Below are 23,882 nucleotides of genomic sequence, written 5' to 3'. Positions count from 1 at the left end.
CTTAACATCTATATTTGTATGAATATAGTTATTAAAATCATTCAGTAAACATGTTTGTGTTTTTTACAGTAAAATATAAGTACTACTAGGATTTTATGTTTTTGTGTGATTTCATATCAGTTGTGTTACTACACACGTCAATGAAACATGGCTGTAAATTCAGACACGTGAGGCTGAGCTGAAAACACTGAAACCAAACAAGGCAAAAACAAACTGTAGTCAAAGATGTCCAGTTATACCTTCATGTCAGTGCAGATTTCTGACATTTTGTATAAATTTAACCAACAATTTAATTATTTCTAATAAAAAAAACAGTGAAACTGCACACAAACATGAAAACGTGACATCAATCTTATAAAAACATTATGTTTATTAATCAGTGATGTTTGAAACCTTTCCTGGTGAGTTTGATCCAGGAGGGTCTGAAGCCAGAGTGAGACAGAGACTGTGCAGAGACTGTAGAAGGACAGAGCAGCAGCAGAGCAGTCCAGATACACTGATGATCCTCTGTCAGATCCAGAGGGACACACAGGGATGATGCTGGACTCTACATTGTGTCTGACAGTGGAGCTGTTCTCAGAGCAGTTCACTCTGCAGCACTGACAGTCATCTGCACTTCATTCCTCTGTCAGTCACTGCTGGATGAAGCTCTCCTCTCCACCTCCCAGTAACATGGCCCAGTCAGAGCGTCTCTACACACAAGCTGCTGCTGCTTCAACCTCTCTGGATCATCAGGACACAGCTGCTCCTCTCAGCACACACACCGTCCTGTTTACCATCATCGCCTCCACCTGTACAGAGAAGGAGGAAGAGCAGAGGAGATAAACGAGTGTTTCCAGGGATAGGGTTCATACGCTTTTTTCAGGGTCAAATTCAAGCACTTTTTAAGCACTTTCAATGTCCCATTTCAAGCTTTTCCAGCACATTTATCTCAGTCTTGCAGCCCATGTCACCCTTACTTGCGGTCCACATAATGAAAAATTATTGTTCAAAAAATTATTTAATATGAAGGCAATAGGCAGAGTGTTACAGGCACAGCCCTAAAGAATGTAGCCTTGGGCAGTGTAGCCTAGCTGTAAGTAAGCTATCAAGACTCGACTGTACGCTGTGTTTCTGTTTTCCTCTGAAACAATAAGCTCCGTTGGAGCAGCCTTTCAACGCCTCTCTCTGTCTCTCGCTAGCAAAGTTGAGCCAGACAACAAAGTAAAGCTAGTTTTCGGCTACGAGCCCGACACGAACCCGACGTATCAGCCAGAGGTCCCTTTACTACGGTTCGGAGCCGCTGACCTGTTTTATATACGCACAAATAGTTTTCTACACGAGATCACTGCAAAAAGTGCAGCCTTACCTAATGTCCACCCACTGTTACTCGTTTATATTAAGATTTAAACATCTCATTGGTATGACGAGTAACCTTCAGTAATAGTAATAAATCACACAGTAGTAGTACATTCATGTAGCATGGTAATATATTAAGTAATCCAAAGTATTCAGAATACGTTACTCTCATTGAGTACTGAAAAAACTTCAGTAACCCTACAAACGTCACTGCTGTTTAGTTTTCTGTCTTCATTTATGTTGGAAGTGACAGCAGAGCTGTACGTTTGAATTGTTTCAGAAATCTCTCAGTCAGAACATGCTATATCATGTTTAGGTGGAAGCTAGCGAGCTAACTTCCTGCTAACTTCTAACTCCGTTAAATTTAATGAATCCTGTTTTCACGGATGCCTGGATGTTAAACTTAATTGTTACACCTGGTAAAGCAGCAACACTGATCATTTTATTAAAGATGAAAGAATTTAGACAGTTTGTAACTCTCAGTGATGCCGCAGTGTTCGATTGGCTTTGGGACCTGAAGCAGACGGAGTTTAGGACCCAGATTACTCCACGAGGCTCCTGACTACAGTAGCTGTAATGGTCCAACAATCCATCAAGCAGTGCGGCTTCATCTCTTACCAAAGTCGTACTTAAACATTTTTGACAGATTTTTGAGCGCCGTGTAGCACATAAAATCGGTCCGAGGTCAGTAAGCACAACCAGAATTCATACATAAGGCACACTGTTGATTTTTGAGAAAATTAAAGGATTTTAAGTGTGCCTTATAGTGCGGAAAATATGGTACGTCCACAACAAACTTGTTCACACTTCATTACTAGAGAAGTTAACCATGTTTAATACATTACCACTGAAGCAACATTGACTGACTACAACCATTTACTGACCTCAGAGTTTCCAGGCTATAGTGTGAATTCTCTACAAGATCAGACAATCGCTTCACATGTAGATGCTGCAGGTTGTTTCCTCTCAGCTCCAGCTCTCGCAGATGGGTAGGGTTGAATGTCAGAGCTGAGTGCAGATATTCACAGCCAACAGCTGATATAAAACAGTACTCCAATCTGCATAAAGAAAAGATGAGTTTAGAAAAACGCGGAGGAAAAATAAAGCACAAGTTTATTAAATAACTCAACTGAAATCACTTATGTTTATTAGACAAAGTGCTTGAAATCATTCAGTGGTTCATCATCTGTTCAGAGTTGAAGAAGCTTCAGAATGTAGAAGTTTAGAAAATGGAAACTCCAAACAGCTGAAGCCAACAGGAAGCAGCTTCAAACAGGAAACTGTGCAGAGTTTCAGACTATATGTCCTGATGCAGCCAGTTGGATTTTGGAGATTTGAATCTCTGTTCTGTGACTAAGTCCTTGAATCATTTCTTCCAGTTGGTCCAACAAGACAGACTAAGTGTTGGACATGTGTTGTGGCTCCATTAGGGGAGCTTCTAAATGTGATGTGATGGCCCCTCTGGGTCTGTCAGGTCACAGCACTGAAGAGAGCTCAAACTGGGCACACAGTTGTTCCAGTCTGGACCAAAGACTCTATACTGGTCTGTGTTTATCTAACCTGTTCAGTTTGCTTCTCATCTTTGCTTATGATCGTGTGGTTTCACTGCTTTTTATTCTCAGATATACTAATGAGTGTCAGAGAAATTAGGATTTGTCTGTTTTCCATGCTCATGGCTGTTTAATTAAGAGTGAATGGTCCACAGTATGGTTATGGCCCAGTGATTTAGCCAAATTAATAAAGAGACACTTTCATAACACTAGAAAGTGACTTTAATCTTGACCAGCCCCACCAGAAGCTGTGGGCCAACAGGGACCACTGGTCACCTGTGGTCAGAAACAGCTGCTATAGTTCAGGCCTAACTCCAAACCAGACGACCCTGTGTCCCTCACCACCTCCTCCTTACTTTCTTTCTGATGTCTTTTAACTTGCATGGTTGCATGGTGCTTTTTTATAATGAATATTTTGTTAGATAATCAGATTTTGCCATAATGGGCCTACTCTACATGAAGGGCTACATCTGCAGTTTAATGCCACCACAATGTTTTTATCATGTACATCCACACACAACATGGTGACTGACCTCAAAGTTTCCAGTCTGCAGTATGGACTCTGCAGAAAACCACACAACTGCTTTACTCCTGAATCCTGCAGCTTGTAATTGTGACACAGGTCCAGATGTTTCAGATGGGAGGGGTTGGACTTCAGAGCTGAGGTCAGATAAACACAGCTGATCTGTGACAAACTGCAGATGCTCAGCCTAAATAACGAATGAAAGATATGTGTGTTGGATTTTTTAATTGAAATCATTCAGTGTTTTATAATCCAAACAGCTTATATGTGTTTGTGTGTGCGCATGTTTGTTTCAACCACAGGCCTTTATGTTTCAAGGTTAAAAGAACAGTTAGAAAGAATTTCATATATGTACATATTAGGGGTGCAACGATACACAAAATTCACGGTTCGGTTCGATACTTTGGTGTCACGGTTCGATATTTTTTCGATACAAAAAAAAATGTTGATGCCTTTTTAATTTGTCATTTCTTAAATTTTCAAGGCACATTCTGCACCACATCTCTGTGCGTTCATCATTTGTTTGAAGCCAGCTCACCTCCTGCAACTACTTTTCCGAGAATACGTGCTTCTTTTGTGGTTCGGACTCCTGACATTTCTTTGGAGGTGGAGGAACACCAAAGTAATTGCTTAAAGGAGCTTCTTCGACATCTTTAAGAGTTCTAAACAAATGTCTGTCCTCCTGAAAATCTTATGTACGCAAACACACGTTGCAACTTCTTATCTTGTACGTGTTTTTTATTTTGACAGCGAATGCGCACCTGCGGACCACTTATGTGCAGCCCTGGTTATTTAGCTCATCATATTGCAGCCACAGAAATTCTTTTGTCCATGAAACCATAAAGCTGCACTTTCTTTTTGCCTCATAGTCTGATTTCTCATAACTTTTCCGTTTTGTGGTAAGCTTTTCTTTGGCTGTCACTTCTTCACCCTGACCTGTCTTATTTGGCTCAGCAGAACTAAAATATATATCCTGCTGCTTTTACACACGGACTCACATATGGGCAGGGATAGCTCAGTAGGTAAAGTGGTCGCCCCATGATCGGAAGGTCGGCGGTTCGAATCCACTTAACGGCTACCCTGAGGTACCCCTGAGCAAGGTACCGTCCCTACACACTGCTCCCCGGGCGCCTGCTTAGTGGGCTGCCCACTGCTTCACTGAGTGAATGGGTCAAATGCAGAGAAAAACAAGTAATTTCCCCATGGGGATCAATAAAGTATCTATTATTATTATTATTATAATGCTCAGCGATTCTCTGCGCGATCAACCTCTCACATGTTTAAGCTTGCTGCGGGAGAGTTCACTTGTCATGTTTGCATAGTAAGCTAACAATTGATAAGACGATGTCAGAGGAATTGGTGCACAAATTATCATCACTCACAGATCAGTGCTGTCGCTCTCTATACACAGTTCGCACGATTGCAAAGTGAAAGCAAAAAAACAAGCGCAAATTCAAACGCGACTTCAATATGTCACATATTGACAGTGGCTCACCGATGCCAATGACATAATTACCCAGCTACATTTCCGAAAGAATGCAAAAGCATTGACATATATTTTTCCTTCCTACAATAGCCCGACGGGCAGGGAAGAGATAGATTTTGGTAGCCCGACTGGAAAAATTTTGCGAGCCCTGTATCTGATTGAGGAATCACTCATCTTTGGAAAAGAGAGTTTATTACAGAGAAATGTCTCTTTCCAAAATAAAAGCTCTACTATACGCTTCTTCTGAGCTATATTCTCAGCAGCATATTAAACATATCAGGTCCCCATAAGGAGAATCCTGTGCTAACGGCTGTCTAAATGACTCGGGTAAAGTTTGTAGCATGCGTGCTTGTTGTTTTTGTCTGCTGCCACTTCTGTTTGCACTAGGATGATGTCGGTGTAAATTTGCAGTCATATTCGTTGTGTTCCCACTAGTGCTGTCAGCGTAAATCTCGTTGAAATGACCTTAACGCCACAACACGGCAAATCTCCGTTAACGAGCTACCGCGGATCGCTCCGTGCATGGGGCTGGACGGCCAACACGTTAACGAGCTAACTGCGCTAACACACTAGCTCCCACCCATGTAATTGAGCATTGCGTGGCACATCCAACATACTGTTTTACTTTAGTCCATGACTCGCTTACCTTCAGGGTCATACGTCACATGAAAACCAAAATAGTTCCAAACGCCAGATCTGAATGAGGATGGGGGAGGTTCAATTTGCCATGTTGCAAGGAGAGCTTAACTTCTGTCTCGCTAGCTTGCCCTGCGCTCAGTGAATCTGCACTCGACTACTCCGCCTAGGCTGCACTGTCGAGTGCAGATCCACTGAGCGATCAATATGTATATGCTGCCCTCTGGTTTCACAGCATCAGGACCAGAACAGCAAAATCAGAGAAACCCAGAACGGCCCAGCTGCTCCAGCCTTGACTATATGGTCACTTCCTGTGTCTGTAACATCTTTGACCTTCCACTCTTCCAGCCAATCAAAAACAAAGCTGACCGTTCCTTTTTCCTTCTGCTCTCATTTTCTGAGGCTCTTCTTCACTCTTCAGGAGCCGTCTACCAGAGCTGTTGCCCATGAAATGAATGTTCATTTCTCTGCCATGAGCCATCTCCAAAGGCGTACCTCCACATCCAGCATGTTCACCTCTAGGATCATCTGAGACCAGCTGCAGCAACAATCGGTGTGTGGCATCGTATGGGTGAGCGGTTTGCTGACGTCACTGTTGTGGATCGAGTTGCCCATGGTGGCGGTGCAGTTCTGGTATGGCCAGGCGTATGTTATGGACAACGAACACAGGTGCATTTTATTGCTCGCATTTTAAATGCACAGCGATACCGTGACAAGATCCCGAGGCCCATTGTTGTGCCATTCATCCACAACCGTCATGTTGCCGGATGATAATGCACAGCCCCATATTGCAAGGATCTGTACACAATATTTGGAAGTATCGAATATGTTTGGGATGCTCTGGATCCGGGGTATATGACAGCATGTTCCAGTTCCTGCCAATATTCTGCAAAATCACTCAGCTATTGAAGAGGAGTGGACCAATGTTCCACAGCCCACAATCAACAACCTGATCAACTCTATGCAACGGTTTTACACTGTGTGAGGCAAATGGTGGCCACACCAGATACTGACTGAACCTAAAAACAAGAAGAGTGCACAATGAAGATCCTGATTGTAGATCAGTATAATACTGCGATCGCCGATCGTGGCTCAAGAGTTGGCAGTTCGTCTTGTAATCGGAAGGTTGCCGGTTTGAGCCCCGACTCGGACAGTCTCAGTCGTTGTGTCCTTGGGCAAGACACTTCACCTACTGCCTACTGGTGATGGCCAGAGGGGCCGATGGCAGCCTCGCTTCTGTCAGTCTGTCCCAGGGCAGCTGTGGCTACAACTGTAGCTGCCTCCACCAGTGTGTGAATGAATAGTGGAATTGTAAAGCGCTTTGAGGGTCTCGAAAAGTGCTATATAAATGCAATCCATTATTATTTTATTATTAATATCAGCCTAATGTCTGCAGCCTCTTTAACATAACTAAAACATAGCGTCTGACCTCAGTGTTTCCAGTCTACAGCGGGGACTCTCCAGGAAACCACACAGCTGCTTCACTCCTAAATCCTGCAGGTTGTTTCCCCTCAGGACCAGATGTTTCACATGGGAGGGGTTGGACTTCATAGCTGAGGCCAGATAATAACAGCTGACCTGTGACAAACTGCACCACTCCAGTCTGTATAAAGAGGAAAAGAAAAAAGCTTATTCGACAGTTTCTGGTTTAAATCATTGAGGGTTTCACTGTTTTTCAGATTATATGATGCAATGTGTCCAACAGTGAGACTCTAATTAATGTAATTTATTATGAACCAGACACATATAGCCTAAGCCTAATAGTGGCTAGAAAAAGACAACACAGAGGTTCTGGTGATGGCAGCACAATAACAAGCCCTAAGCAAAGATGCCAAGGAGACAATCTTCAGGACAGACGTGATGCTCAGAAGTCTGTCATCTCGTGGCCTACTACAATAAAGAACCTGTTGGACATTATGGACAATGCTGGGCATCATCTGCATATGGCCATAAACAACCAGAGGAGTCTGTTCAGTGACAGGTTGCTTCTCCCCAAGTCAACGACCAACAGACTTAAAAACTCCTTTGTCCCACACGCCATCAAACTGTTTAACTCCTCTCTGGAGGGGAGAGGGAGGGGAAACAGGGGGACAAAGGAGGGAACAACTAATGTGTAGTGCCTTTGTCACTGTGCAATATGTTTTACATATTTATATATATTTTCTCTCTCTCTCTCTCTCTCTTTTAACATTCAACGGTGTAATAGACTCACAAAAGTTGAAATGTGCAATTCCATGGTATTCTTATTCCTGTTTATTCTATTTATCCCTATTGTATAATCTGTATTTATATATTTGTGTATGTGTATATGGTATATTTGGCCCAGTTTGCATTCTCTCTGGTTACCTCAGCTTCCCAGCTGAGTTGACTGGTAACTCTAAATTGTTCATAGTTATGAATTTGAGTGTGAACGGTTAAATGTGTTTCCCTGTGACAGACTGGTGATCTGTCCAGGGTGTGCCCCGCCTCTCGCCCTATGGTAGCTGGGATAGGCTCCAGCCCCCCGTGCGAGCCTGACAAGGATAAGTGGAAGAGAATGGATGGATGGATCTATAATTGAGCCATTTGTATATATTAGAGCTATTTCTTATATCTTTCTAAAGTCTGTAATATATTATATTGTTTAATTCAGTTCAGTCTGTTACTGTTATTGCCCTAGAGCAGGGGTCTCAAACTCAAATGAGCCGCAGGCCACTTCTGGCACTGTCATCTCATTGGAGGGCCACTTTAGTGTTCAAGTAGTACAAAAAACAAACAAGAAAACACCCACTAATATTTCCTAAAATGTAGTGTTTTGTTTGTTTTATTTAATTCCAAATACTGTGTAACAAGACAAAATTTCAAACATGAACGCAATTTTTTTTCTCACTCTTAACTGCAATGAAAATGCAATGAAATGTATTTGACAAGCAGAAGACAGTCACTCAGCGGTATAGTACAGTAGTTTCATTGAACTACCAAATAAACAGCTCTTTCTGGCCAGACACGTGGCAGCACTTCTGCTACAATTTTGTTTGTATTTAACAAAATAAAAATGCAGGCATAAGCGTACACATTAGTTTTCGACGGCAAGTGAAAATTGTTTTCTTTACAAATAAATCTCTCACTGAACTAACACAGCCCTCAACATGTTTGCACTCCCTTGTTACCTTGGCCAGGTCCGTGGCTCCGAACCGTGGTAAGGAGACCTCTGGCTAATACTTCGGGTTCTGTGTCGGGCTCGTAGCCGGGAACTAGCTTTACTGTCTGGGTCAACTTTGCTAGCGAGAGACAGAGAGAGGCGTTGAAAGGCTGCTCCAGCAGAACTTGATTGTTTCGGAGGAAAACACGAACACGGTGTACAGTCGAGTCTTAACAGCTTACTTACAACTGGGCTGGTCAGGCTCTGCTTCCATCTCCCGTTTCTGCTCGGTAGCACCTCGTACTTTTCGACTTTCCATTTTTCTCCCTCCCTCACACACACACAGCGGGAGGGGCGGTCCCACATGTTCTCCCTGCAGCACGGACTACACCGCCCACCAGGCTACAGTCTTAAAGGGCCATGCTTGTAACACTCTGCCGTCGTATTAAATCATTTTTTGAAAAAAATTCTTCTTCACATCTATATGCCGGCCGCAAGCAGAGGTGACGTGGGCCGCAAATGGCCCGTTTGTTTGAGACCCCTGCCCTAGAGTGACTGTAACTATATAATTTCCTTAGAGATTAATAAAGTTATCTAATTCTTATACAGGAGCTCAACAATGGACTATATGCTGTCTCTATTCCTGTTCACCTTGTACTCCTCAGTACACCTCTGGGTCATTCAGTCTACATACTCAATCTGATGATTCTGAGCAAGTTTAATCTACACCAAATAGACTAAAGTATTTTTGTACCTACACATTATACATACAGGAGTGTTATCTGTTATCAGAGGCAGCTGACAGGTACCATCAGGCCAGGCAGAGTGCAGCTTTGGCAGCGGCTGATGCCAAAACTCAGGTGTACTAGGAGTTTGGTGAGACCTTGGAACAAGTCTTTTGATTGGTTCTTTTAAAGTACATTGGTTATTGAGTCTGGCTTCGGGCACCGGAAGCCTACGACCACAGCTACATTTGGTGGACTCTGTGGAATCCTTTAAAACTTTTCTATTTTAACAAGCCTTCTGTTGAGCAATTTTGTTGTTGTTGTTATTTTTATTTTTTATTTACATTGTATTGTCTGTTTTGGTACTTTACGTTCTGTTTATTTTAACCTTGCACAGAGCTTTGTGACTACCTGTGTATGAAAAGCACTTAATAAATCAACTTTACTTACTTATAAAATATTTTGTAAGAGAAAAAACCCCAAAGACTTTGCAGGGAGAGACACACTGACACTGGCAGGACATCTATGCTGTTCATTAAATGTCAATAAGTTCTTGAGAGTTAAAATGAACTTTTGGGTGTTTTGACTGGTGTGTGATTAATGTTAATTGCTTCTTACCCAGTAAACTGGTAATGACTTACTACTACAGTAAGATAAAATTCTGTTAAATCCATAGAACTGAAAATTTAAGTTCTCTGGATTTGCATATCATAAAAACGTGGCGTCTAACCTCAGAGTCTGCAGTCCCCCGTGTGGATCCTCCAGAAAACCACATAGCCGCTCCAATCCTGAATCTTGCATCATGTTAAGACTCAAGTCCAGATGTTTCAGATGGGAGGGGTTGGACTTCAAAGCAGAGGCCAGATAATCACAGCTGATATCTGACAAACTGCATTTCTCCAATCTGAATAAAAATGTAAAAGGTATCAGCTTAACAAATTGACTTCCTGTTTGAAGTCATTCAGTATTCATAATGTGTTCACAGCAGAAAATTGAGAATATAAAAGCTGATACTGAATGAACATGTTGCTTCTCCAGCAATAATAGAAATAGTGAGCTTCAATATTTAGTTTCATTTTTTATGATTTCTGAACGACAATTAGTTTAAATGGCTGAGTGGAGTAAAATTTGAAAAACAAAGCGGAATGTTTTAAATGTTTAATTGAGTGAGATCAAAATCCTCATAATAGCCTGTCACTTCTATTTGGAGCCAAAAGGAAAAACTGTTGTTCAGTCATTTGGCAAGAGACAACATTTCTGAAAGCACTCAAACTTCTTCACATTTGTCTTCAGACACATCCTGAACATTTAGGAACTAAAGAAAGTTTCAAACATGTATCAAAGATCTGAAATATAGAAAAAAACAACAGCTGCAGTCAGTGAACTCACCTCAGAGTCTCCAGTCGACAGTTTGGACTCTCCAGTCCAGCACACAGAAGCTTCACGCCTGAACCTTGCAGCTTGTTTCCACTCATGTCCAGCTCTGTCAAATGGGAGGGGTTGGACTTCAGAGCTGAGACCACAACTTCATAGTGAGTCTCTGAGAGTCCACACTGAGCCAGTCTGTGATTATAGAAAATATACAATCTGTGTTATAAAGACAGACCGAGTGTACATTAATGCAAAAAAGCTCAAGTGTGTGTGGAGGAGCAGCAAGGACAGTTTCTGTTGTTGAGGTCATCTGGAGCAGTTTTGGAGTAGCAGAGGCTATTTCTGTTGGTGTAGGCAGTTTGTGTTTGTGGGGCGACCGTGGCTCAGGGGCTTGGGAAGCGTATCTGTAACCGGAAGGTCGCCGGTTCGATCCCTGGGCTCTCTGTCCTGGTCGTTGTGTCCTTGGGCAAGAGACTTTACCCTACCGCCTACTGATGTTGGCCAGAGGGGCCGATGGCGCGATATGGCAGCCTCGCTTCTGTCAGTCTGCCCCAGGGCAGCTGTGGCTACAACTGTAGCTGCCTCCACCAGTGTGTGAATGCGAGAGTGAATGAATAGTGGCATTGTAAAGCGCTTTGGGTGCCTTGAAAAGCGCTATATAAATCCAATCCATTATTATTATTATTATTCCAGTGATTCATGGAGATTGAACCACTCACTATGTCACTAATTATGAGCCTGAGACAGAATAAGGTAACTGCTCTCCACCTCTATACAAACACAGTGGCTGACAGAGAAAGACACAGCAAGTCTCCCACATCCAGATGAAAACAAAATCTTTACCAGCCAGTGAATGTTACATTTAAATACATTCACAACAACACATGATTGAGCCTTCTAATAAATATAAAACAAAATAAATTGATTTCAGCTAGATTTAAAGTGACTTTAAATGGCTGCATTTTCCTGTCATATTATTTAAATGTTATCCAACAATTACAGAAATCTATGTATTTTTTGTATTTAATCACCAAAAAACTGAGCCACCACCATCATCTACATCATCCACCCAGATGTTCTAAGGATCCAATGACAATAACCCCCTAAGTATGAGTGGCCTCATACTCCTTTTACCGTGTGAAAAACTGCTGAGCTTTGCTTTCACCAAAGGAAAGCTGAATGTAAAACTAAAACAAAAGAAAATGATTTTGTACTGTCTACGTATTAAAAACAAATCTACCAGTCTACACTGATTTATGGTGTAAATGATCACATCTGGACTCACCGAGCCTTTCTGCAGTTCCTCACAGCTGGAATCAGTCTGTGTCGTCCTTGGTCTGATGTGTTGTATTTCTGCAGGTCCAACTCATCCAGAACCTCTTTTGACATCTGCAGCATGTGGGCCAGAGCTGAGCAGTGGATCTCAAAGAGTCTCTCTGATCTGTTTTTTGACTTCAAAAATTCTTGGATATCCTGATGTATTGAGAGGTTATTCATTTCTATCAGACAGTAAAAAATGTTGATGCTTCTGTCAGGAGAGATTTTATCACTGTTCATCATCTTCAGGTTGTTGATGACTCTCTGGATGGTTCCTGGGTTTTTCTCTGTCTGACCCAGCAGACCTCCTAAGAGTCTCTGGTTGGATTCCAGACAGAGGCCATGAAGGAAGCGGACAAACAGGTCCAGGTGGCCGGTTTTACTTCTCAGTGATTCTCTCATGGTTTCTGAAAGGAGCTCAATAAGTGATGGGATATTATGCCAGATATCCAGAAAATCCCTCAGCACCTTTGTCTTCCTGCTGGTGAAACAGTGGAACATGTAGACTGCAGCCAGAAACTCCTGAATGCTCAGATGAACAAAGCAGTAGACTGGTTTCTGGAAGATCACACACTCTCTTTTGAAGATCTCTGTACAAACTCCTGAGTACACCGAGGCCTCCGTGACATCAAGACCACACTGCTCCAGGTCTTCTTGGTAGAACATGATGTTTCCTTTCTCCAGATGTTCAAACGCCAGCCTCCCCAGCTTCAGAAGAACTTCCCTGTCAGCCTCCGTCAGCTCCTGTGGACTCGTCTCATGTCCCTCGTGGTACTTGTTCTTCTTCCTCTTTGTCTGAACCAGCAGGAAGTGTGAGTACATGTCAGTCAGGGTCTTGGGCAGCTCTCCTCTCTGCTCTGTAGTCAACATGTGCTCCAGAACTGTAGCAGTGATCCAGCAGAAGACTGGGATACTACACATGATGTGGAGGCTCCTGGATGTCTTCATGTGGGAGATGATTCTGCTGGACAGCTCTTCATCACTGAATTTCCTCCTGAAGTACTCCTCCTTCTGGGCGTCAGTGAAGCCTCGTACTTCTGTTAGCCTGTCAACACATGTAGGAGGGATCTGATTGGCTGCTGTGGGTCGGGAAGTTATCCAGACGAGAGCCGAGGGAAGCAGATTCCCCTGGATGAGGTTTGTCAGCAGCTGGCTGACTGATGACTTCTGTGTGACATCAGACAGCAGCTTCCTGTTGGTGAAATCCAATGAAAGTCTGCTTTCATCCAGGCCGTCAAAGATGAACAAAAGCTGAGAGACAGCCAGCTTCTCTGCTGAGACCTTCTGTAATGTTGGATGGAAAACATGGAGCAGCTCCAGAAGACTGTACTGCTCATCTCTGATCAGGTTCAGCTCCCTGAATGAAAGCAGAACCACCACACTGACATGTTGGTTCTCCAAGCCCTCTGCCCAGTCCAGAGTGAACTTCTGCACTGAGAAGGTTTTTCCAACACCAGCCACGCCGTTGGTCAGAACCACTCTGATGGGTCTCTGTTGGTCAGGTAAGGCTTTAAAGATGTCCTGGCACCTGATTGGAGCGTCATGGAGGGCATCCATCTTGGAAGCTGTCTCCAGCTGCCTCACCTCATGTTGGGTATGAACCTCTTCACTCTGTCCCTCTGTGATGTAGAGCTCAGTGTAGATGGTGTTGATGAGGGTTCTACTTCCTGTTTCATCACGCACACATCTCCTCCTCAGACTGATCTTATGTTCATCTAAAACCTCCTGCAGACCAACATCTGCTGAAAAACAAAAAAAATAATGACACTAAAAAGGCGAGACCTGTGCCTAAACATATATTGAGTGTGCATGGGGAATTCCTTCTAGAGACACCGGTCCGTGAGATCTTCAACTCCCACTCTAGCAGAGTTTTGACAGCATTCCTGTCGGGGGAAATGAGTTCAAATAGAGTATGTTCAGCACCTCCATTGCCGAAACCACTGCCCAGAGCTGTGAGCACATGGTGGTTGGTGCCTGATGTGGTGGTAACCCCCAAACCAGATGTCCTATTGGGCTCGGTTAGCCTGTGAGACTTCTGAGGCAGCTGACAGGTACCAACAGGCCAAGCGGAATGCAGCAATTGCAAACCACTCGACCAGCTCTTTACCCTTTCAAGCACACTTGAAGGTGCATGTGAGTTTTCCCAACCAGTGTATATGTATTTTATGGAAAGCATTTGACTGTTTCCCCTTGAGTATTTTTTGAAGGGTGTTTTTAAAGGACTTGAAGGACGAGTTCCCCAAGTGGAGAATTCTTGTTCACCAGTAAGTGGAGAGGGAGATTGATGCTGCGGGTGTATTGATCGCCTGTACCAGCCTGTCTTGGTGAAGAGAGAGCTGAGTGTAAAACAAAGCTCTATTTACCAGTTGAGCTACGTTCCTACCCTCACCTATGGTCGTCAGCAGTGAACTCAAGAACTACTTTGCTGATACAAGTGGCAGAAATTAGTTTTCTCAGAAGGGTGGCAGGCTTCTCCCTTACTGATAGGGTGAGGAGTTCAACCATCTGGGAGAAGCTCAGAGTAGAGCCGCTGCTCCTCCATATCAAAAGGAGCCAGTCGAGGTGGTTCGGACATCTGACAAGGATCCCTCCTGGGTGAGTTGTCCTGGCCATGTTCCACTGGGAGGAGGCCCCGGGTCAGACCCAGGACATACTGGAGAGATTATATCTCTTGCCGATATAGGAATACCTCGGTGTTCCCCCAGACAAGCTGGGGGAGGCGGATGCATCTTTCAAAAATTATGGATTTGATCAACTGGTCCCTCAACGAAGGGAGGGAGAGAGCCCAATTGTCCCGAAGAGACATTTGCTGCTGGATACTCGATGGTTAGTTGCGTCGTGTGCCTGGCGACACTCTCGAAGGAAGACATTGAATGACAACTACCTATTCTGAACCATGATAACAGAGTTCTGGCTGATCGGTGCTGGCTCAGACCTGGGTTATCAAAGAACAAAGGAAGCGACTACAGCTGTTCCAACCCCCACAAGGCCTGCCGACATGACTGATGATGGGCCAGCTGTGAGTACTCACGCCTCTTCAACAGGAAATTGACAGACCTGGTGACCAGTGATGGACATTAGATCCGCTTTAAAATTGGATGCAGGTTGTTTACACTAACCCAAACAACCACCACTTTCATTAATGCGGCTACCCCTCGGGCACCAGCCAGAAGGCCCGAAGGCTGGAACAACAATTCTCCCAGTTAACGGGACTGTGGTTTGACTCTCTGACCATGCCCCAACTGTCATAGCTGTCATCTACCGCCCCCCAAAATTTAACTCTGTTTTTATAAGTGACTTTGCTGATCTGCTGGCCAACCTAGCTACTGTTTCCCCTAATATAATATTGCTGGGTGACTTCAACGTCCATGTGGATAACTGCGATCATCCTCTTACCAAAGACCTTTTATCCTGCTTTGATAGCTTCAGCCTTAAACAATACAAAAACTTCCCTACCCACACTAAGGGCCATACTTTGGACCTAGTCTGTTGTTCTGGACTTACCCCCTCCAACTGCACAGCTGACGAGCTGCCAATCTCTGATCATCTACTTCTCTCCTTTAATGTTCACATGACTTTCTCCATAATTAACAATCCTCATATTATTTCTTTCCACAATATCAAGAATATAAATCTCGATATCATTTCTTCTGCTCTCTAGCTGCTTGTCTCTTAACAATTCAAGATGATCTAGTATTTAATTATAATCATAGCCTCAGTAGTATTTTGAATTCTCTTGCTCCACAAAAAAACAGAACTGTACTCTTTTCCCGCTCTGCACCCTGGTACACCCCCGAACTCCGATTATTGAAAGCTAAAGGCCGACGGCTTGAACGTCTTTACAAGAAAACTGGCCTTACTATTCATAAGGATATGTTTAATAATCATGTTCTGTTTTATCAGGAATGTATCAGTCAAACCAAATCTGCCTATTATTCTACCACTATCTGTTCATGAGAGGACTCCACCAAGACCCTATTCTCATTATTCAGCTCCTTCAACAGGCCACCTGATTCTCTGCCCGCTCATCTCTACTCATCTAACTTCTGCGACTCTCTAATGCTATTCTTCACTAAAAAAATTCATAATTCATACGGGCGATCGTGGCTCAAGAGTTGGGAGTTCGCCTTGTAATCGGAAGGTTGCCGGTTCGAGCCCCAGCTTGGACAGTCTCGGTTGTTGTGTCCTTGGGCAAGACACTTCACCCATTGCCTATTGGTGGTGGTCAGAGGGCCCGGTGGCGCCAGTGTCCGGCAGCCTCGCCTCTGTCAGTGCGCCCCAGGGTGGCTGTGGCTACAATGTAGCTTGCCATCACCAGTGTGTGAATGTGTGCGTGAATGGGTGGATGACTGGATATGTAAAGCGCTTTGGGGTCCTTAGGGACTAGTAAAGCGCTATATAAATACAGGCCATTTACCATTTACCATAAAATACACGTAGACTTGGTCCCTAATGCTCCTCTGTCTTAACTCCACCCCTTCTCACTTCCTCTGTTTTTCAACTTCCGTCTTTAACTGATATCGCTGATCTCATCCACAAATCAAAGCCTTGTACCTGCCAGCTTGATCCTATCCCCACTGTCCTTGTCAAAGCCTGTCTACCCCCTCTCCTTCCCCTCATATCTGCTATTATTCACTCTTCACTCACCACTGGAACTGTTCCTGCTTCTTTCAAAGTTGCCGCCATCACCCCAATCCTGAAAAAAACAGGTCTAGATCCCAACAACTTTAACAATTTCCGTCCTATCTCCAATCTACCATTCCTCTCAAAAATTCTTGAAAAAATAGTTGCTTCACAAGTCCATCTACACCTCACTGATAATAACCTTTACAAACAGTTCCAGTCTGGTTTCCGTCCTCTGCATAGCACCGAAACTTCTCTTATAAAAATACAAACGATCTTCTCATGGCAGCTGATTCTGGTCTCCTCTCCATCCTTATTCTCCTTGATCTGAGTGCAGCCTTTGACACCATCTCTCATCCCATTCTCCTTAGCAGATTAGCTTCTATTGGTCTCTCTCACACTCCATTAGCCTTGTTTAAATCATACCCGTCTGACCGCACTCAGTTCATTCAATTAAAATCCTTCACTTCTCAGCCTTCTCCTCTATCTACTGGGGTGCCCCAGGGATCTGTCCTCGGGCCCCTCCTTTTCATCATCTACCTTCTTCCACTCGGACACATTTTTCGTAAATGTAACATTCAGTTCCACTGCTATGCCGATGACACCCAGCTTTACCTCTCTACCAAACCCGATTCTACTCTTCCTCCACCCTCCCTCACCCTCTGCTTAGCAGAACTCAATTCCTGGTTCTCCTCCAACTTCCTTAAACTCAACAGCAATAAATCAGAACTTCTCCTGGTCGGCACTAAACGATTGCTATCCAGAATTAACGATTTTCCTCTCACTATCAATAATTCGCTGGTCCCTATCTCTCCCTCTGTGAAAAGCTTGGGTGTCATTCTTGATAGCACATTATCCTTTAATTCACACATCAATAATGTAACACGTGCAGCATATTTTCAACTCCGTAACATCAATCGCCTCCGCCCTTTCCTCACTCCTCATGTCACTGCCATTCTTGTCCATAATCTTGTTATCTCTCGAATTGATTACTGTAACTCACTATTACAGGGAGTGCAGAATTATTAGGCAAGTTGTATTTTTGAGGAATAATTTTATTATTGAACAACAACCATGTTCTCAATGAACCCAAAAAACTCATTAATATCAAAGCTGAATGTTCTTGGAAGTAACATCTCCACATTCACAAATATACATTTCTGACATTCAAAAACAAAACAAAAACAAATCAGCGACCAATATAGCCACCTTTCTTTGCAAGGACACTCAAAAGCCTGCCATCCATGGATTCTGTCAGTGTTTTGATCTGTTCACCATCAACATTGCGTGCAGCAGCAACCACAGCCTCCCAGACACTGTTCAGAGAGGTGTACTGTTTTCCCTCCTTGTAAATCTCACATTTGATGATGGACCACAGGTTCTCAATGGGGTTCAGATCAGGTGAACAAGGAGGCCATGTCATTAGTTTTTCTTCTTTTATACCCTTTCTTGCCAGCCACGCTGTGGAGTACTTGGACGCGTGTGATGGAGCATTGTCCTGCATGAAAATCATGTTTTTCTTGAAGGATGCAGACTTCTTCCTGTACCACTGCTTGAAGAAGGTGTCTTCCAGAAACTGGCAGTAGGACTGGGAGTTGAGCTTGACTCCATCCTCAACCTGAAAAGGCCCCACAAGCTCATCTTTGATGATACCAGCCCAAACCAGTACTCCACCTCCACCTTGCTGGCGTCTGAGTGGGACTGGAGCTCTCTGCCCTTTACCAATCCAGCCACGGGCCCATCCATCTGGTCCATCAAGACTCACTCTCATTTCATCAGTCCATAAAACCTTAGAAAAACCATCCATCCATCCATCCATCCATTCGCTTCCGCTTATCCTTTTCAGGGTCGCGGGGGGCGCTGGAGCCTATCCCAGCTGTCATAGGGCGAAAGGCGGGGTACACCCTGGACAGGTCGCCAGTCTGTCGCAGGGCTAACACATAGGGACAGACAACCATTCACACTCACATTCTCTCGCACATTCACACCTAGTGACAATTTGGATTAATCAATTAACCTATCCCCACAAGCTGCATGTCTTTGGACGGTGGGAGGAAGCCGGAGTACCCGGAGAGAACCCACGCAAACACGGGGAGAACATGCAAACTCCACACAGAAAGACCCCGGCCTGATGGTGGAATTGAACTCAGGACCTTCTTGCTGTGCGGCAACAGTACTAACCACCGTGCCACCGTGCTGCCTTAGAAAAACCAGTCTTGAGATATTTCTTGGCCCAGTCTTGACGTTTCAGCTTGTGTGTCTTGTTCAGTGGTGGTCGTCTTTCAGCCTTTCTTACCTTGGCCATGTCTCTGAGTATTGCACACCTTGTGCTTTTGGGCACTCCAGTGATGTTGCAGCTCTGAAATATGGCCAAACTGGTGGCAAGTGGCATCTTGGCAGCTGCACGCTTGACTTTTCTCAGTTCATGGGCAGTTATTTTGCGCCTTGGTTTTTCCACATGCTTCTTGCGACCGTGTTGACTATTTTGAATGAAACGATTGTTCGATGATCACGCTTCAGAAGCTTTGCAATTTTGAGACTGCTGCATCCCTCTGCAAGATATCTCACTATTTTTGACTTTTCTGAGCCTGTCAAGTCCTTCTTTTGACCCATTTTGCCAAAGGAAAGGACGTTGCCTAATAATTATGCACACCTGATATAGGGTGTTGATGTCATTAGACCACACCTTTCGAGCCTATACAGCTTGGAGTAAGACAACATGCATGAAGAGGATGATGTGGACAAAATACTCATTTGCCTAATAATTCTGCACTCCCTGTATTTGGCCTTACACAAAAATCCATTAACAAGCTCCAACGTGTCCAGAACTCTGCTGCTCGTAATATTACTAGGACTTCCTCTACCCACCACATCTCCCCGATCCTGAAGCAGCTTCACTGGCTATTATTATTATTATTATTATTATTATTATTATTATTATCATTACTATATCCTTCAAGGCCACCTGTGTCGGCTGGAGGACTGTTGACTTTTGCCTTACTAGGTGAAAGGACACTGTTTCAAGTTGAACACAGGTCAAGAAACAGCTCTTGAAGCTCAAATCCTTTTTTTTGTGTCCTTCCAAGAGCAGCTGTCCCCGTAGCTATTTATTGACATGACAGTTACAATACACATCACAGCACAAGCACCTCCCACCGTAAAATCCCCCAATGGTTCTAAGACAAGGCACTATGTGTGTGTGTGTGTGTGTGTGTGTGTGTGTGTGCAGGTGAGAATGTGTGTGTGTGTGTGTGTGTGTGTGTGTGTGTATGCAGGTGAGAATGTGTGTGTGTGTGTAAGCGTGTATGCATGTGCAAGAATGTGTGTGTGTGTGTGTGTGTGTATGCAGGTGAGAATGTGTGTGTGTGTGTGTGTGTGTGTGTGTGTGTATGCAGGTGAGAATGTGTGTGTGTGTGTGTGTGTATGCAGGTGAGAATGTGTGTGTGTGTGTAAGCATGTATGCATGTGCAAGAATGTGTGTGTGTGTGTGTGTGTGTATGCAGGTGAGAATGTGTGTGTGTGTGTGTGTGTGTATGCAGGTGAGAATGTGTGTGTGTGTGTGTGTGTGTATGCAGGTGAGAATGTGTGTGTGTGTGTGTGTGTGTATGCAGGTGAGAATGTGTGTGTGTGTGTGTGTGTGTGTGTGTATGCAGGTGAGAATGTGTGTGTGTGTGTGTGTGTGTGTATGTGTGTGTGTTTGTATGCAGGTGAGAATGTGTGTGTGTGTGTATGTGTGTGTGTGTATGCAGGTGAGAATGTGTGTATGTGTGTGTGTGTCTCTGTATGCATGACTTCCTGCTTACCAAAAGGATCATAAAAGCAGGAAGCAACATCACAAGAAACAGATCTTCCAGATACAATAAAACCTCCGCCAGCACAGAGTGGCTGGCGGAGGTTTTATTTTATCAGGCACCTGATTGGAGCGTCATGGAGGGCGTCCATCTTGGAAGCTGTCTCCAGCTGCCTCACCTCATGTTGGGTATGAACCTCTTCACTCTGTCCCTCTGTGATGTAGAGCTCAGTGTAGATGGTGTTGAGGAGGGTTCTACTTCCTGTTTCATCACTTCCTTCAGTCACACGTTCACATCTCCTCCTCAGACTGATCTTATGTTCATCTAAAACCTCCTGCAGACCAACATCTGCTGAAAGAAAAACAGAAAGAAAACTCTTCAATGTCTGAACAACAAGAAGAAGTCCAGTTTTCAGAAATGAGTCCATCAGCAGACAGATGTTCAGTCTTACTTTGTGCACAGCTGCTCTGACTGGCTGTCTGCAGTCCAGCTCTGGATCTTTCTCCACACTGGGGACAGGATGAGTCTCCTGATGAAGCAGACTGGTCCCAGTATGAGGAGATGCACTGTCTGCAGAACCAGTGTCCACAGCTGGTAGAGACTGGATCCTTCAGGACGTCCTGACACAAAGCACAGCAGGACAGCTGCTCCTTCATCTTCTTCTCTCTGTAAACACATTTCATCATCAATAAAACTTTTGCTGCCTGTTAGTGAAAGAAGATCCAGATCTGATGACACTTTGCAGAATCTGTGATGGTCACAGAGTCGGTAAAAGTGAAGTTACTTCCTGTGGTGATGCTAGCTTTTATTTTATAACACTAATGAACTGCTTTTCCTGTCTGCCTGGTCTATTAATCAGTGGTCTGCCTGCAGTTTCATATGAAATGCAGAGAGACTTCACAGTAAAAGCCTTTCTCAGAGACAGCTGCTTATGTCATTCACTGTTTTATAGCCACCTTGCGCAGCTTAGCTTGGCATAGTCTAAGGAGCTTGGCTAGAAAAGCGTCTGGACTTCTTTAAGTTGCTTGAAGACATTTCACCTCTCATCTGAGAAACTTAAGAAACTTCTCGGATGAGAGGTGAAACGTCTTCAAGCAACTTAAAGAAGTCCAGATGCTTTTCTTTCCAAGCTCCTTAGTCTACAATGACCTGGATGACTGAGAACCTTCACTGACATTTAGCTTGGCATAGTTCAGTTTGAACTGAGCTCTAAAATGTGTGGTAGAGATTTACATACAGAGCTTTAGCTCTCATGCTGACACACGTTTCCTGCTCCTACTTGATATGTTGACTGCTGTTTTAAACCTTACTGTCACTTATTTAGAAACAATTTCAAGATATAAAGTCCAGTGAGAAAGAATTTCCCCCTTTCTGATTCCTTATTGGTCACACGTCTCGGGTCACCAAATAAATTTACAAACCTATCTGGTCCTGTGTGAAACGATCTGCAATCCAGCATTTACAAGAACTGCTAATGAGTCTTTCAGATCACTGTGGAGAGATGTGGTCCACATTAACAGCCTGTTTAAGGTCACACCACAACATCAATCCCAGTTAAGCCCCGTTTCTTGAGATCGTGGCATGATGTGCCTCTTTTTGAGGTTTTGTAGCTTAGTTTACTTTGTCAAACAGGTTTCATTTCAGTAATTTTTTGATTCAGCAGATTGTAAAATAAACTGTTTCTCCCTCGTTCACACAGAGCCAGGTAGATTTGGACAGGTTCCCACGTAATAAATAAAAATTATTATAAAACTTTTCTTTTAATTCATGTTAATCGTGTCAAATGCAAAAAAGTAAATGTAAGATTATAAAAAAAGATGGAGAGGAAGAAAATCAGGGCAAGGACAAAAACTTTTTCGCAGCACTGCATAACTGTGGTTAAAAGTTCACATAGACTCATAAGCATGAAGATGTACAGACGTCTGTAATGATTTATATACTGGAGTTTCTCTGATCCACACAGGGTCACAGGTGTGCACACAGCCCAGGAGCCCCTGACTGTACGAAAACTAAATTATAATTGTAGTTGTTTTTCAGTGTTCAGTTGCAAATACATTTTATTAAGATAACAAACAAACATAGATCAGTTCGATTCTCTTACCCAGGACTGAGGTCTGCAGACTCTCCTCTGCCCTCCTCTTCCTCCATCATCTTCTTCTGAGAGGTCCACCACAAACACACAGCTGCTGTGAAGCTTCCTCCTCACTCAAACTACCGACTTAATAACAACAGATAGTATTTTATGACAATTATAGATCCTTTATAAAATATCTACGGTAGATGATCTCAAACTTTTGTTTACAAGTGATACAGTTTGCTGGTTCCAGCACCTTCAGTTAATAAATAATGAAATGTGATGGCAGTTTAAATCAAAATATTTGGAGGAACAAGTGACAGAGATCTATAAAGATCACGAGACAAAGAAGCAATGCCTGGAGGTACCAGGAAATCATTAATATAAATTTTACTGATCATTTCTACTCCTTCAGTAAATGATCTAAACCTGATGACAGCCAGAACTCTGACTTTGAGCTCAGCACAGCTGTTGGTCAGATCGTCCTGTTGTTTCCGGAAAGAATCATCCTGGTTCCTCATGAACTTTGACCCATTTCCACTCTCATACTAACACTCGTCACATCATCCAGCACTTCCTGCTTTAAATCAGCCCAACCAGTTTAAACACGTCCCTGTCAGGATCCACAGCAGCTGAACACATGAAACACGAATTCACTGCCTTCAGACTGAATCATGCCACCATGCTGAGCACAGATGTGGTCAAAACATGCAGGTACAGGTGTTTACACTCACCCTGTCGCAGCTCTGTCTCCAAACAGACCCTGAACTCTGTTACTTCCTGTTTTCATGTATCTCAGTCATGTTTGCTCCTCCCCTCTCATTTACAGGAAGTCTCTCCCTCTCTTTGCTTGAACAGGAAGGATTTCAGTGTTTTTGGTCAGCCTATCAATGCTTTACTTAATCTTTCAGTTTAAATGTGGTAAATAAAATAAAGCTTTTGTTCAGACTCACAGGAAACGGGAATCCAGCTGAGCAGGACGTCCTGCAGGGTTACCTGTGTGCCTTCAGAGGCTCAGTCAGAGACTTCTGGGAAACAGTTTGTTAACCAAACCCTTGTTCCAGAGTGCAGGCTCAGTGACACTCGCTGAATTTGTTCCTGTGAGATGAGGGACAGTCCTGTCCACACTTCCCAGTGTAAATGACTCTGTGAAGGTAACCTGCTGGCTGACGGCAAACTCCGCCCTTCACTGCACCTAAACAACCTGACACTCACTTTCATTTCCTCATTCCTCAGCCTGTCAGCCTTCTCTGCACTCACGACTGCAGCAGTGATTAAAACATCTGTGTGAACTTGTTATTCTTATTAATGTGAATATTTGTTATTA

The 23,882-nt window shown here is 43.7% G+C and overlaps 1 protein-coding gene across 1 annotated transcript; it reads right to left on the bottom strand.

Moving 5' to 3' along the window:
• Positions 1 to 352: 352 nt before the first annotated feature.
• On the bottom strand, positions 353 to 23,742 carry LOC113029525 (NACHT, LRR and PYD domains-containing protein 12-like). The gene is made up of 11 exons (XM_080306914.1): positions 23,509 to 23,742; positions 23,290 to 23,404; positions 22,583 to 23,187; positions 20,933 to 21,147; positions 12,036 to 13,809; positions 10,769 to 10,942; positions 10,110 to 10,283; positions 6,963 to 7,136; positions 3,422 to 3,598; positions 2,223 to 2,396; positions 353 to 791 (listed from the first exon to the last, which is right to left on the bottom strand). Exons 3-11 carry the CDS (start codon positions 22,630 to 22,632, stop codon positions 779 to 781), a joined length of 2,925 nt encoding a protein of 974 aa, XP_080163040.1. The 5' UTR covers positions 22,633 to 23,187; positions 23,290 to 23,404; positions 23,509 to 23,742; the 3' UTR covers positions 353 to 778.
• Positions 23,743 to 23,882: the final 140 nt, after the last annotated feature.

This window comes from Astatotilapia calliptera, chromosome 9 (genome assembly GCF_964374335.1).
Source record: "Astatotilapia calliptera chromosome 9, fAstCal68.1, whole genome shotgun sequence".
NCBI classification, from domain to species: domain Eukaryota; kingdom Metazoa; phylum Chordata; class Actinopteri; order Cichliformes; family Cichlidae; genus Astatotilapia; species Astatotilapia calliptera.
The sequence above is the reverse complement of the archived record's forward strand: the minus strand, read 5'-3'. Positions and strand labels throughout refer to the sequence as shown.

What these genes read in the sequence shown, in the direction of transcription:
- LOC113029525 (XM_080306914.1), bottom strand. Translation starts at nt 22,632, where the DNA reads ATGATGGAGGAAGAGGAGGGCAGAGGAGAGTCTGCAGACCTCAGTCCT. An exon ending in GGGGGACTGCAGACTCTGAG is followed by an intron (nt 7,137 to 10,109) that starts GTTAGACGCCAC and finishes CTCTTTATACAG; the next exon opens with ACTGGAGTGGTGCAGTTTGT. An exon ending in TGCAGACTGGAAACTTTGAG is followed by an intron (nt 2,397 to 3,421) that starts GTCAGTCACCAT and finishes TTCTTTATGCAG; the next exon opens with ATTGGAGTACTGTTTTATAT.